The sequence below is a fragment of the Xenopus laevis genome, chromosome 2S, assembly GCF_017654675.1.
Source record: "Xenopus laevis strain J_2021 chromosome 2S, Xenopus_laevis_v10.1, whole genome shotgun sequence".
In the NCBI taxonomy this organism is placed as follows: Eukaryota; Metazoa; Chordata; class Amphibia; order Anura; family Pipidae; genus Xenopus; species Xenopus laevis.
This window is the reverse complement of record NC_054374.1, coordinates 162,314,776-162,331,473: the sequence shown is the minus strand read 5'-3', so window position 1 is coordinate 162,331,473 and position 16,698 is coordinate 162,314,776. Positions and strand designations below refer to the sequence as shown.

The 16,698-nt window shown below is 39.3% G+C and overlaps 1 protein-coding gene across 7 annotated transcripts in view; it reads left to right on the top strand.

The window, feature by feature from the left end:
- Positions 1-16,698, top strand: part of LOC108710034 (disks large homolog 2) — a 621,594-nt gene that overhangs the window by 558,339 nt on the left and 46,557 nt on the right. For all 7 annotated transcript variants that reach the window (XM_041584606.1, XM_041584605.1, XM_041584603.1 and 4 more), the window contains one exon: positions 11,743-11,919. In XM_041584606.1, coding sequence (XP_041440540.1) covers positions 11,743-11,919 — 177 coding nt within the window. The remainder of the gene's footprint in view (positions 1-11,742; positions 11,920-16,698) is intronic.

The following is a 16,698-nucleotide window of genomic DNA, read 5'->3' as shown; positions in this document are numbered from 1 at the left end:
AAGGGTGGGATCTACCTGAATACAGCAATGCCAAATTCAGAGGCCGTGGCCATTCCTTTAGGATGGAAAGCAGGGTGCAAAGTGCAAATAAATGGTGGTTGCTGCCTTTTCACCCTGCCTGTCTGCTGGTTGAGGTCAACTAAGTGGAATATTCATACAAGTTTTTACCCCAAAATATTCGTCTGCCCTTAAATTAGTCCCAGTAACAGCAGTGGGCTACACAGATCTGAGATGGTGTAAAATTAGGATTGAATTTATGGGATAGTCAGGCAGTATGTCCTTAGGGGCAGCAGGTCTTCCTTATACTGTGGCACCCCATCGAAGCACCTAGTTATTTTGTAGTAATGGCTACAAGGAAGCCCCATTAGGAGATTTGAAATGCTGTCACATCATCTGAACAGCCATTCCCTAGTGCTCCCCTTGTACCCAAAGCTAGCAGTACAAGGTGTGGGGTGGATAAGAATGGGTGTAGACAGTGGTGGAACTAAATGGTACTTGGACCCACAGCAAATTGATTTTAGGGCCCCAACATATCCAGAGGTTTTACCACTATATTTTAAATCCGCTCATTATTTGGGCCTCATGGGGCCCCCTGGACCTCCTGGGCCCCCCTGCAGCCGCTGGGTCTGCATCAGCTGTGGTTATTGTTATGAAATTTGTCCCTGGTGTGTAGTTGAACATTGTTTTCTTTTTATCCCTATTTCATTTGCACAAATGCAGCTCCACGGATGGTTTCTACAATTCTGCTCAATGCGGTCACTTATTTAATGCGGATCCATGCCACTTGTACTTTTCCTTTATCTAAATTAAGTGTATTTAATCATTAACATGAAATTTGTCCATAGGCTGGAAAATATCATGAGCTCAATCTTAGAAAGGTTAAGCTTCCACCTGGAACCGCAGTACAGTGAGTCTAGCCTTACAAGTCCCTATATAGCCCATTCAGGGAGGGAAAATCTCCTTTCTTTCTAAACAAATATTGCCCTCTTTGGTAGTACAATAGATAATATAGTGAATAAAGTACCCCCTCTTGTAAAATATAAGGATATTATAAGTTACCGAGGAGTTTCATGACCATATAAAAACACGAGGCCAAAGGCCGAGTGTTTTTATACAGGTCATGGAACTCCGAGGTAACTTCTAATATCCTTATATTTTGCAACTGGGGGTACTTTATTTATTATAATACACAAGTTTTAGTGAGTCATGTGACAGAAATGACATCAGAACTCACCGTTTATAACTGATGACATCAGAACTCACCGTTTATAAGGATATAATTTACAGGATATTCATGGCTTTTGTGTATTATAAGGTAATAATGCTATAATCAATTGAAAACAATAAGAATGAAGTTCCAGTATGTAGAAAGCACTGGAGTAGGACATTATTCTCACTGCCACTTACTATAAGAGAAAAATCCCCTAAGAAAAACAAAGGAAAAATAAGAAGAGCCGGCATGACTTTGCATTTGAACCACTGAAAAAAAAAACTTTTGAGTGGGTTTGCGACAAAGCCGGAACAAAGCTGCAAGATACATATAAAAGTATTCTGAATAGCGTTCAGTGATTATCATTGATGGTAAAGATGTTTATCCGCAAGACAACCACTGGTTTCCAGGAACAGACTTGTTGTGAAATCTACATCACGCTGATCCCATAAGAACCGCGCACTAATGAATAGACATTCTGTGCTTATCCAGCAGCAAAGGCAGTAACGAGTAGGAGCTCGGCGCGGCTCAGGGAGGCAGAGAAGATGATTGGGCTCTCGTTCCCTCGTTCACTTAATGACACTAAGAAGAGCTGGATTAGAGCAGATGCTCATATGTGGTCTCTTCTGAAATCAGGGGTTGATTGAAATGTTTTTTTTTGTTTTTTTTTTGGTGCCTTTGGAGCAGATTTACTAAAGGGCAAAGTGGCTAACGTTAGCAACTTTTCACCAGAAATCACATCTGCAGGGATTCACTAAAAGGCGCAGGCGACAATTCACTATCATTCGGTCACACTCTATCACCAGGCGACTTTTCACTCTGCAAATTCACTAAATTGTGGATTTTTCTGAACGTCACCTCTTTTGCCAGATTTCCTTCGCCACCTCAGACTAGGCGAACTTCTGAAACGAAGCTATTTCCCTCTCAAACAGTCAGTGACATCATATCCTGTACCCCGGAAAGTCATAAAAAGTGGAAAAAAACGCAGGCGACTTTTCTATTTTTAATGCAGGATTTCCTTCAAAAGTCCGAACTAGTAATGATTTTTTTAACACATTTGAGGGGCATGCCACATATATTTTAGGTTTGGCTCATGTCTAAGGCATCAGAGGAGCTTTTATGTCTTTATTAAACTTCCTTGGACATTTGTAATAAAAAGTGGCCACTTCAAGCATTTACAGCAGGGATCCCCAAACTTTTGAACCTATGAGCAACATTCAGAAGTAAAAGGAGTTGGGGAGCAACACAAGCATGAAAAAAGTTCCTGGGGTGCCAAATAAGGGCTGTGATTGGCCATTTGGAAGCCCCTATGTGGATTGTCAACTCACCTTGAGACTCTGTTTGGCAGTTCATCTGTTTTTTACGCAGCCAAAACTTGTCTCCAAGCCTGGAATTCAAAAATAAGCCCCTGCTTTGAGGCCACTGGGAGCAACATCGAAGGGGTTGGGCAACAACATGTTACTCATGAGTTACTGGTTGGGGATCACTGATTTACAGCAACATTTCTTAAAAAAAGACGTGTATACGACTTTTATGAGCCTCCTCTAGTCAAATTGACCTAAGCGTAAGATTACTAGCTAATTACTAGCGTAGGATTACTAGCTAAGTGAAAAGTCAACAGCGTTCGGCGCCCAGGGCGAAACCTCTCATTTTAGTGAATTAGCGTAGTGGTCTTTGTCTCTTCAGTGGCTTCTTCAGTGTCTGTATCTTTATAATGAAAGAAATTGTGTGGCTATGGGAAACATTCATTTATACTGCTTGTGCTTATGTGTAACAATGTAGTTGCCGGTAAATCTGTAAAAACCTTAAAAAAAAGCCCTTGGCCTGCCCCTAATTCACTCAAAACCTTTTTTTCGGCCTTCTGGCCATTGCGTGATGTTGATCCGCCCCCTTTTGCATGATGGTGTGTGGCTCCACCCCCTTTGCATCAGAGACCGCCCATTTTGTTCCCGCCCCCCACCACCGGCTGGTAAAACTTTTCAGAAAAGATGGCAACCCTAGGGGGAGGTCAAGGAGCTTCTCAGACGGCTGTGTGAGCGGGCCCCCCGGTTTTTTTCCTGGGGTCCCGCCCAGTCTGACCTTGATTAGATAGAGAGGTAAAATATCAGGAAAGCAAAGTTTCATATAACACATGAATGCTTGTCTATGCACGTATGTAACCCAATGAGAAAATAATCCCCCACTGTTGTTTAATATTGGATAAGAAATCCCACCCTGATACTGTTTATATATATATATATATATATATATATATATATATATATATATATATATATGCTCAAAAAATTGTTTATTGTGGAATTATAAATGCCTATTACACCCACACACTCCTGACACAAATTGACATTTTTTTTAGATCTAGTTAATGTTGATTTTTAGAGAAATAAATAATATCAGCGCTTTTCCAAAACCCACAGAGATCAATATTCAGCCAGCAGTATAAGTAATCCTTGTAATAATTGGATCAGTTCTCTTAAATCCCCTTCAGGCTGAGTCATTACTTAGGACAATATATATATATATATATATATAATACACAAAAGCCATGAATATCTTCAAAAATAATATCCTTATAAACGGTGATTTCTGATGTCATCAGTTATAAACGGTGAGTTCTGATGTCATTTCAGTCACATGACTCACTGAAACTTGTGTATTATAATAAATAAAGTACCCCCAGTTGTAAAATATGAGGATATTAGAAGTTACCTTGAAGTTCCATGACCTGTATAAAAACAGGTCATGAAACTCCTGGGTAACATTATATTTTACACTATATCGCGAAACTCGCGAAACTGCGAAAAATTTGCGAAACGGCGCCGGCGTCTCGTTTTTGACGCCGGCACCCGTTTTTTTGACGCTGGCGCCCGTTTTTCGCTGGTGGCGAATCACGCAAATTTGCCGCAAATTCGCGCCTGGCGAATAAATTCGCCCATCACTAGTGCCGGGAGATCTCCTGCCATTCTTACCTATCGGCGCATCTCTCCTTGGCTGATGCGGCACAGGCACGCGGTAACGCTGACATCACGTGCATAGGCTATGCGTAAGTGATGCCGGCGTCAGTTCGCTTGCATTTGACGCTGAGCGTAGTGACTCTCATGTTTTGACGCCAAGCAGCGTGTTTATATAAACTATAGTAGTACTTATCTGTTATCTACTGTGTATCCTGTGCTTGAATGGCTGCCCCCATGGCTACATAGCAGCTTGTTTATATAAACTATAGTAGTACGTATCTGTTATCTACTGTGTATCCTGTGCTTGAATGGCTGCCCCCATGGCTACACAGCAGCTTGTTTATATAAACTATAGTAGTACTTATCTGTTATCTACTGTGTATCCTGTGCTTGAATGGCTGCCCCCATGGCTACACAGCAGCTTATTTATATAAACTATAGTAGTACTTATCTGTTATCTACTGTGTATCCTGTGCTTGAATGGCTGCCCCCATGGCTACACAGCAGCTTGTATATATAAACTATAGTAGTACTTATCTGTTATCTACTGTGTATCCTGTGCTTGAATGGCTGCCCCCATGGCTACACAGCAGCTTGTTTATATAAACTATAGTAGTACTTATCTGTTATCTACTGTGTATCCTGTGCTTGAATGGCTGCCCCCATGGCTGCAAGGCTACAAGTTCAGAATCCATCCTGCTATCATGTTTATTACTATATGCAAGAGGAGCACGACACACAGTTTATTCAAACATTATTTCTATTTGCAAACAATTTCTCTCTCCTGTACGTGTAAGATAAGTGAAGTGCAAAACCGCTTAGACAAATGTCTCCTTCTCAGCTCGGCACTGCTTACTGGCAACGAGCTTTAAACCTGCGGGGAATCAGCTATAAGAATATTTGGTTGGAGAAAAAAATGTCACAATATTTTATTTTAGGTAAATGAAAATGATCTCTGTGACTTGATCACTGGTCCGTGTTTATTCAGATGAATATAATCCCAACTGCTGTAGAGATTTTTCACAACAGTGGCGAGATTTTAGCAGTCGGGGGACCATCTGGAGGGATGTAGAAAGGTTGGAACACAATATGTGCAGCCCCGTATAAAGCAGCTGCCTTGGTGTTGCTTTCTGAAGAGATTAAAAAGTACATTAAAAGGTCAGTTCATCTGAACAGTAATTTATACAGGTATGGGATCCATTATCCGGAAACCCATTATACAGAAAGCTCCAAATTACAGAATGGCCATCTTCTATAGACTACAATATAATGAAATAATCCAAATGTTGAAAAATGATTTACTTTTTCTCTGTACAGGTATGGGATCTGTTATCTGGAAACCTATTATCCAGAAAGCTCCGAATTACAGAAAGGTTGCCTCCCATTTTTCTGTGTAATAATAAAACAGTAGCTTGTACTTGATCCCAACTAAGACATAATTAATCCTTATTGGAGGCAAAACCAGCCTATTGGGTTTATTTAATGTTTACATGATTTTCTAGTAGACTTAGAGCATGAAAATTCAAATGAAAGAAAATCCATTATCCGCAAAATCCCAGGTCCCGAACATTCCTGATAACAGGTCCCATATCTGTAATAATAAAGCAGTAGCTTGTACTTGATCCCAACTAAGATATAATTAATCCTTATTGGAAGCAAAACCAGCCTATTGGGTTTATTTAATGTTTATATGATTTTCTAGTAGACTTAAGGTATGAAGATCCAAAGTATGGAAATATCTCTCATCCAGAAAACCCCAGGTCCTGAGCATTCTAGATAACAGGTTCCATACCTATAGTATGATACAAACAGCAGTATTGTGGTTGTTGAAGAGTATGTATACCAAGGTAAAGTCAAACACCATCTATGGCTTCTTCGTTCACCAGATGTCACCATCAAAGGATCTTCATGAGAAGGATTAGAATGGAAATATATTCCCAGTGACATTACTATCTATTAGGGGCAGATTTATCAAGGGTCAAAGTAAATTCGAGGGAATTTTCGAAAAATTCGAAATTTGAAGTAATTTTTTGGATACTTCGACCATCTAATAGGATACTACGACTTCGAATTTACTTCGACTCAAAGTAAAAATTGTTCGAATATTCGACCATTCGATAATCGAAGTACTGTCACTTCGATCTTCGACTTCAATACATTACCAAATTAAACCCGCCGAAGTGTTATGTTAGCCTATGGGGACCTTCTAGAGCAGTTTTCTAAGTCTAAAGGAAAATCCTTCCATCAATCGCTGAAATCTGTCGAATAGTTTGATTTGAACGATTTAATCGTACAATCGGACAATTTTACTTAGATCGTTTGATTGCCAAATTCGGTAAAAAATCCTTCAACTTCAATATTCAAAGTTGAAGTATTTTAATTCGATGGTCGAATTTCGAAGTATTTTTTACTTCGAAATTCGACCCTTGATAAATCTGCCCCTTAATGTCCAGCAGTGACCCGGGATCATTAGACATGTTGAATATGTAGGCTTTGGTACCATAAGTGGCTTTTGAAGACCAACAAGAAGCCTGTTTTTTTGCACATTGTTTCAAACAGGACTTTTATCGTTATTTTTGAGTATACTTTCAGCATTTTATTCATGAATATCCATTCGTTTGTCATATTACGCAGCCTCAGCATCCAGAGCTTTCAGGTGAAACCCAACACACAAGATCCTTTTCTTCTAATCGGCAAAACAAAGCCAAGACTCATCACATTGCAGAATCTCCAGGGGAAATTATCAGCTTAAAGCAGAACAACACTGGGAGACATTGGGGAATGGATCCTCGAACATCCCAGAGGCAGAGTTGAGTTTCAGCAGTATCTCATAGTGTTTCTGTTGAGCCTGGTTATGGCTGAATTTGTTCAGTGAAAGTCACATTCAGTTATTTACTAGTGATGTGGGAATTTGTCCCATTTCACTGAAAAATTCAAGAATTTTGTGCAAAATTCACGAATTTTGTGCAAAATTTACGAAACTGTGAAAAATTTGTGAAACGCATTGAAGTCAATGGGCGTCAAAATTATTTTGACACTTGTAAATTTCAGCAGCCGCGACAATTGTTATACGTGCGCCTATTTTGGCCAAATGCATTGAAGTCAATGGGCGTCCGAATAATTTTGACGCGCGACTATGTTTATGTGTGTAACTATTCTGACTCATGGCCAAATTTTTTTGACAAGGTGGATTTTGCCTGTGAATTCTCGCTGCAGTTTGGTGAATTTACTTGCTGGCGGCAAAACCCGGAAATTCGCTGCAAATTCACGGCTGGTGAATTTATTCGCACATCACCTATTGATTACCCGCAGGGTGGTATACTGTGCAGCTCTATCAAGTTGGGCACCAATAACTACACCGTTCCTCAGCTTATAAGTCTCACTCTGTGCACAATCTATTGCTTTATGGCCTTCATTTAAGATGATCTTAAAGAGGCTACAGATATATTAGTCTTCCCAGCTGCACATCACATCGAGCTCTTGAGGTTTGTAAGAAACATTTCCATAATCAGTTCTTTTCTCTCTAAGAACCAATGTGCTACAAGGAAATGTATTTCTGAAAGGGAAGGTCACCTTCAGATAAACTTATGATGAAGGCATCGGTGCCGGGTAGTGATGGGCGAATTTGCGCCGTTTCGCGAAACTGCGAAAAATTCGCGAAACAGCGCCGGCGTCTCGTTTTTGACGCCGGCAACCGTTTTTTTGACGCTGGCGCCCGTTTTTCGCTGGTGGCGAATCACGCAAATTTGCCGCAAATTCGCGCTTGGCGAATAAATTCGCCCATCACTAGTGCCGGGAGATCTCCTGCCATTCTTACCTATCGGCGCATCTCTCCTTGGCTGATGCGGCGCAGGCACACGGTAACGCTGACATCACATGCATAGGCTATGCGTAAGTGATGCCGGCGTCGGTTCGCTTGCATTTGACGCTGAGCGTAGTGACTCTCATGTTTTGACGCCAAGCGTCATGACGTCATCTTTTGGCGCCAAATTCCCCTTTAAAAAGGCCTTTCTCCAATTTTACAATGCCCAAGCTGGCTTCTGTTTACAGGCCCTGCTAAAGGGTTATTTCGCTATTCTACATTCATGGTTTTTGACTTCCGTCTGTTTTTTACTTCGATTTCTGCCGCCTGCCTCTACCCTTTGCCTGTTTTGTGACTACGATTTGCTTGATCCTTGCCGGTACCTCTTTTACGGACTTTCTACTACCAAACGCACCAAATCCTTCCGCGGCAGAAAGCCCGGGGCCCCAAAAGGGCGTTGCTGATCACCAAAATCCGCATGGGTTCTCCTTGTGCGTCTGAGCGTAACAGCTGCCTTCAAGGTTCCTGACTGATGAGTACATTACAATTATTTTGGGGGTTTCACTATTCTGTATGTTCTATACAGTGGAAGTTTGTACCTTGAAATTATATGAGTGGGGATTAAAAAAAATAGTGTCTATGTCGATACTACTCATTTCTCAGCATTTCATTTGTCTCATGATATTTTTCCATTTTTTTTTTGTTCAGTCGTATAGAGACAATAAAGTCTGGCTTCAGCAAGAAGTATAATCTGAATATAATGGAGTTTCGTGCATTATAAATGCAATTGCACTGCCGGAGCTCATTTCACAATCCAACTGGAAAAATAAAAAATAATAAAACGCCGTCTATATTCGCTGCCATCAGATACAGTCGCTGGAAATACTGAAGGTTTTTGTAACAGAAAAAGTAATGGATTTTTGAAGCTAATTTTTCATGATTTTTGCATTCGTAGTTTAGTAAATAACCCCCTTATTGTGAAATAGGGAAAGATAGGTATGGCCCCACTGACTTCTTTATATAATCATTGTACTGCTTTCTGTTCCCCCCAAATATGTTATTGAGTGGCCCATACTATCCAAAGCTTTCGTACCCATCCCCAAGGGTTGCAGTGGAAGGTGGAACTCCCAGGATGTAGAGTGTTGAAATCACATTTTGCAGCAACGAGTCTGGCCATTCTCTATGAAGCTCACGCTACTGATTTTCTTATTGTTCCCCATAACAGTTTATTTACCAAGGATAACAATTCTACTTAGGATAACACATGCCAAGGGACAGTTAAACCTTTTACTGAGGCAACAGAAAGTAGAATAACATTTCATTAGAGGGCTAATTACAGTCATGGCCCACAGAATGAGGCACTTTACTAGCTGGCTCATTGTAAGATGTCTGTGCTAGATATTAGTGATGGGTGAATCTGTGCAGTTTTGCGTTGGCAAAATTCACGAAACTGCGAAAAATTTGCTTAGAAGTCAATGGGCGTCAAAATTATTTTGATGTGCGTCAATTTTGATACGCGTGACTATCTAGACTACTGTAACTCTCTTTTAATTGGCCTCCCCCTCCAGAGACTGTCACCTCTCCAGTCCATAATGAACACCGTTGCGAGGCTCATACACCTCAGCAACCGCTCCTCCTCTGCCTCGCCATTCTGTCAATCCCTGCACTGGCTTCCATTACCTTTCAGAATCAAATTCAAATTAATGACACTGACTTTCAAAGCACTTCATAACTCTGCCCCACCCTACATCTCTGAACTCATCTCTATATACTCACCCAACCGCTTACTACGCTCCTCTACTGACCTGCTACTCAACTCTTCTCTCATTACCTCCTCACATGCTCGCATTCAAGACTTTGCAAGGGCTGCACCCCTCCTCTGGAACTCTCTCCCACGGTCTGTCCGACTTTCTCCCAACCTTTCTGCTTTCAAGAAATCTCTGAAAACGCACTTATTTCAAGAAGCCTCCCCTCACTCTGCTTAACTACCAAACCCAACACCACATACAATACCACATTTCTCACCCACTTAATTCGATCTTGCCCACTCCCACATCTTGTGTATTACTCCCTTCCCTTTAGACTGTATGCCTATGCATAGGGCCTTCCTCACCTTTTTGTACCCGTATTGATTGTGATGTTTGTTACTCCATAAATTCTATGTATGTAATTCATGTGATTTAGTTGTATAATCACATTTACTTTATAGTGCTACGCAATATGTTGGCGCTATATAAATACATGTTAATAATAATAATAATATTTGGTCCAAATGCAAGTCGATGGGCATCTAAATAATTTTGATGCAGCAGATTTTTCACCAGCAAAACGTGAAAATTCACCGCAAATTCGTATCTGGCCCATCACTACTAGATATGCCTTGTGTTGTGTGTCCCCAACCGAGAGTCCATGTTTATTTGGTTGGATAATGAGCTGAGTGGAGAAGACCACCGGGGTTACACCTTATCTAGAACTGATTCATATATGAATCCTGCCAAGGTAATAATATCAGGCCTACAACAAATTATTCAAACCCATTTCCTAAAGGAAAAGGATCTGGTATTTCAGATGGAATCATGGAGTGTGTGCAACGAAGACGAGCACAATTTAGTCTAACCCTCAGCAGGCAGTGCAGCTTTATAAGAAAGACCTTATAGAACTGGGGAAGTACAGAGATGAGAAATCTAATAATTAAAAAGGAAAGGAAACTGTTTAGTTATGAAGGAATGTTGCCAATGTTCATTTATTCTATTCTGGGAACAGGTGATGCAGTTTCCGTACGAGAAAACTATCATTATACAATTTCCCTACCATTGCATCGACGGAATCCATCAATTTCTCCATTTATATAAATATATTATGTTGAAGCAGTAACTTGTTACATAACTTCTAAGATCCATTGACCAAAGTGTCCTTAGTGGTAATGGAACATGACATTATTTATAGAATTATTCCTTAAAGGGATACTGTCATGGGGAAAAAAAAAAATTTCAAAATGAATCAGTTAATAGTGCTGCTCCAGCAGAATTCTGCACCGAAATCCATTTCTCAAAAGAGCAAACAGATTTTTTTATATTCAATTTTGAAATCTGACATGGGGCTAGACATTTTGTCAATTTCCCAGCTGTCCCAAGTCATGTGACTTGTGCCTGCACTTTAGGAGAGAAATGCTTTCTGGCAGGCTGCTGTTTTTCCTTCTCAATGTAACTGAATGTGTCTCAGTGGGACATGGGTTTTTACTATTGAGTGTTGTTCTTAGATCTACCAGGCAGCTGTTATCTTGTGTTAGGGAGCTGTTATCTGGTTACCTTCCCATTGTTCTTTTGTTTGGCTGCTGGGGGGAAAGGGAGGGGGTGATATCACTCCAACTTGCAGTACAGCAGTAAAGAGTGATTGATGTTTATCAGAGCACAAGTCACATGACCAGGGGCAGCTGGGAAATTGACAATATGTCTAGCCCCATGTCAGATTTCAAAATTGAATATAAAAAAATCTGTTTGCTCTTTTGAGAAATGGATTTCAGTGCAGAATTCTGCTGGAGCGGCACTATTAACTGATTCATTTTGAAAAAAATGTTTTTTCCCATGACAGTATCCCTTTAATATAATATAAACCTTATCAAACCACTTCCGTTTATATTTTTCCTTAATTAAATTGTAAGAATTATAACTGTTAATAAATATTGCCATTTTAACCATTATTCTTATCCTACTGCTTTTTGTGAAGATGCCTGGAATTCAGTATTTCTAATGCAATTTCTCTGATGTTTGTTACAGAGCTATGTTTGACTATGAAAAGAGCAAAGACAGTGGCCTCCCTAGCCAAGGGCTCAGCTTCAGATATGGGGAAATTCTCCATGTGATCAATGCTTCTGATGATGAATGGTGGCAAGCCAGAAGGGTGACTCAGGATGGAGACAGTGAGGAGATGGGAGTTATACCCAGCAAAAGAAGGTATGGAATAGGGAATTAATATTGTTGGATGTGTAAGAATGAGCATGGGGTATGAAACACGTCAGGCTTTACTATGTTCAAGGATATTGAAACGTTTCCCTTTCATACATGGGCATGAAATGCATCAGGCTTTACTATGTTAAAGGAAATTGAAACTTTTTAATAAACTTATGGAAAACATTTATTGACCGAGGTCCAGTTTATGCCAGCTCACTCTTACAAGAACCATTTGGTGTTTCTCTTCAAGCTGAAGGTCTGAGGCATGAGCACCTAGACAAGTGTGATGTGGCGAGTTATTGTGATTGTTCATTTATACAAATAAAAAATTAACCAGGTCATCATGAGGCATGAGCACTTGGACCCCATGTGACCTGGCAACATTAATTTTTTTTTTCTGATAACCTGGTTTATTTTTACAAGTCTTAAAAACGTGCGACTTGTAGCAATGACCTAGATGAATAAATAATGTGATCTTTTCTTTTGAAATGTTCATTTTTTTTAGGGATGCACCAAATACAGGATTCGGTTCAGGATTCGGCCAGGATTCGGCCTTTTTCAGCAGGATTCGGATTCGTCCGAATCCGAATCCTAATTTGCATATGTAAATTAGGGGTGGGGAGGGAAATCACGTGACTTTTTGTCACAAATCAAGGAAGTAAAAAAAAAATTGCATATGCAAATTAGGGTTCGGATTCGGTTCGGTATTCGGCCGAATCTTTCGCAAAGGGTTCGGGGGTTCGGCCAAATCCAAAAAGTGGATTCGGTGCATCCCTAATTTTTTTAAAGTGAATTCTTTTTTTGCCATTTTCTCTACAGGTAAAATAACTCCAAAATGTAGGTGACCATATAGAATTTGGAAAAAAAAACTGCCTGATTTTGCTAAACTGTCTAAAATCACCCAAACTTTAATATTATCAGGAACTATTTTAAAAAAAAAAAGACGGATTATTTTCAAATTGAAGCTTTTTTTTTTTTTAGAAATTGGGCCAGATTCAATTCAGTGAGGAAAAGGTAAATCACGAAGGGGCAGATTTACTAAGCTCGAGTGAATAAATCGAATGAAAAAATATTTGAATTTCAAAGTATTTTTTTTGGGTACTTCGACCATCGAATTGGTCAAATTCGATCAAATTCGAATGATTCGAATGATTTGATGTAAAAATCGTTCGACCATTCGATAATCTAAGTACTGTCCCTTTAAAAAAAACTTGACTTCATACTTCGCCACTTTAATCCTACCGAAGTCCAATGTTAGCCTATGGGGACCTTCACCAGCACTTTTTTTTTTTGGGTCGAATAAAAATCCTTTGATTGATCGCTTAAAAACATTTTTGTTCGATCAAAGCTTTTGCGCTAAAATCCTTCGAATTCGGAATTCAAAGGATTTTACTTTGAGGGTCGAATTCGAGGGTTTTTTAACCCTCGAAATTTGACTATTGATAAATCTGCCCTGAAATCTCATGGACGTGATTCAATTTGAAATGCAATTTAGAAAATTGTATTTCACAGTTTATCACAGGAAAACTCAAATAAAGTCTACGGGAAAAATTTGGAAGTAAAATTGGAGAAAATCATTTTCTCCTCAAAATGTATCTCGGCCATGACTTTTCACGTGATAAACCATGTAATCATTTTTTTTTTCATTGATTTGAATCTGGCCCTTTATTGTGAAAAAAATGTATATTTCCAAAAAACCTTGATTATTAATTTGTGAAAAAATAATGATCCCAAAAATTATTATAAGACTGTTCACTATCAAATTCAAGCTTTTTTAGAAACGTTATTGGAAAAAATATTAAAATTGCTTCCATATTTTCAAAAAAATATGTGGAAAAAATTGTATCCCAACAATTACATTACAATTACTTTCATTCATTTTTACAAATCTGTTAATAAAATGGCTTGATTTTTGAATATACAACTAGAAGCTTTCCCGCTTCATTAAAATTTACACCATTTTTTGGTTTAATAAATATCAGAATTTTTTTTTAATTATTGTGTTTTTTGCCACAATTTTCTTGAATTGAATAAAAACTGGTTTTAATAAATAGGCCCCATTGAGCTTTCATGTAAATGTTGATACAGAATGTTTAGGTATCTCTGGAAAATCTTCTTTAGTTTACTCTTCACATTCTCTGCAGGATAAATATTTGAAAAAACAACTAAGAAATCCATACTGTTCTTAAAAGCCACAGGCTTCTTGAGTAAAGCAGAAACTTCTTTCATGAGTGAACAAAGAATACAAAAACCGGGGAGAATTTGCTCAAGCCCTTCATACCACGTCCTTTTCAAACATTTATATTTCGGTATCAACTCTGAAAGCTGACCATTCTTGTTGGTACAATCAGAGATATTAACTAATTCTATATTCTAGTAGTGATAGGCATTCTTCTATGTCTTCTAACAAAAGTGCTCTGATCCTGAGGGAATATCTAGAGCTAGAATGGATTCAACAAGCCAAGAAGGTTTCACACTCGCAGGTCTTACATAGAAACGCAGGACATTTTATTAGTGGATGTTTTGGCTACAACAATAGCCTTTCTCAGAGTGAACAAACATAAACAACTTGTGTAGAGCTAAAAATGGAAGTAGACATTTGAAATATGAAATAAACTTATTTGTTCTGCACTAAGGATATTACTTTATTTGCTGCAATGTATCCCAATATTTTCATATAGAATAAAAAAGGAAACATGTAGGGGCCGATTCGAAGGATTTTATCGTTCGATCAAAGGAATTATCCTTCGATCGTTCGATCGAACTATCTGCGCTAAATCCATCGACTTCGATATTCGAAGTCGAAGGATTTTAATTCCTAGTCGAATATTGAGGGTTAATTAACCCTCGATATTCGACCCTTAGTGGATCGGCCCCTTACAGTGTTTTTATCAGGGAGGGATCACTCCAATGAATATGGGGGAATACAGTTGTTAACCTGGCCATGGCCTAGTTTTCCTGGGCAGGGACTCCTAGCTGTCTTGATAGTAGGCCTCAAGGTAACAGTAAAGACACACATTTAAAGCCAATATTGTTTTAAGCTCTTCTAATGGCCCACAGGACAAATAGAAGGAGAGTGTATAAGGGGACAGGCAAGAACAGGGTGATGAGGGTGAAGAATCCAGATTAGGCAGGAAAGGGATGGAGCAGGTGATGAACAGGACTGTGACAAGGTGTAGTAAGATGGAGCAGATGGAGAACAAGAGACAGGATGGTGTTGGAGTAGAGACAGAACAGGAGCAGGACGGTGCAGGCGAAGAGAACGGGACTGGTGTAGCAATTAGCAGGCCCAGATTTATGGTGAGGCCACAAAGACCCGGGCCTTGGGCGGTGAAATTTTAGGGGCGAGGAGGGAAATCCGGCCCTGGCAATTAGATGCAGTCAGCACTCACCAGTCTTTCCAAGCTCAAAGAAACAGGTGCACAATGCTCAGTGTCCACTCCAACCAATATGTAACAAGACAATAATTGGCACGGCACCATCCACAATTTCAATTTTAATTTCAAAAACCTTTATTCACATGACATGGCTTCAGATCTCTGACAAGCAAGGTTTTGGCCTTATACCAGTCTTTTTTCAAGCTAAAGAAGAGAATGAGACTGGATCAGGACACAGGGAACAAAACTGCAACAGGAGTGAACAAGGGCAGGAACAGAAGCAGGAACAGAACTAGAACAGGGGAGATAACAACAGCACCAGTACCAGAAATTACAAACTGGAGAGCTGCTGAATAAAAAGCTAAAGAACTCAAAAAACCCAAATAATACAAAATGAAAACCAAGTGCAAATTGTCTCAGAATATCACTGCCTATATCTTACTAAAAATTAACTAAAGGGGAAAAACACTTTTAATAGAGAGCAAAAAGAGGAGTGGCAAAAAGAGGAGTGGGAGAAAAAAATGCAGGCTAGAAGGGAACAAAGTGAAGACAAACATGAAAGATAGAAGAGAATGAGGAAGGAGTTGAGAGTAACAAATGAGTAATAAATGGAAGAACATAATTCTAAATGGAAGAGGCTTATACTGTAGAAAAAAGGAACTAGAAGGAGTGAGGCCAAAATACAACAAAAAAAGACCAATAGGAAGCAAGGAAAGAGGAATCTATTTGTACATTTATGTCAGGAAAAATACCCTATATTGTATTTCAGTGATCATGTATGTGCATACAGTCACACATAAGAGCATAGGGTGTTATATTTATCTGCTACATCTGATATTAAATATAAGTCAAGTGTATGGGCAACTTTAGCCTTCCCAAAGAAAATATTCACCCTCTGCTTATGGAGACGGGCTTGGCTTTTATAGGGCAGAGTCAGCCCTGATTGGCTGACCCAACCAGTGGTAAAGGTGGGCAGCCAACAACTAGATGGTCCCTGGTTTGAACCCCAGCAGCCTTACAGCATATAGAATCTCTTTCTTTCTTTCTTTCTTTCTTTCTTTCTTTCTTTCTTTCTTTCTTTCTTTCTTTCTTTCTTTCTTTCTTTCTTTCTTTCTCTCTCTCTTTCTTTCTTTCTTTCTTTCTTTCTCTAAAAATATATATATTTTTTCCCATTCTGCCTCATGCATTAGAGATGTTATACAGTTGATTTAGCAGCATAATGGACGCTGAACCTGAGAGGAATTATGATCACTGACTCAATGTAGCATGACGGTAGGACATGCCCTTATGCAGCCTAATGGTTCCACACGAGGCTTAAATCACTGTAGGTTGCCAGAACATCTGCAGATTGAATTGGAAATGCAGTATTTTTTTCAAGGAAACTTGAGAGATCATGTTAAATGTA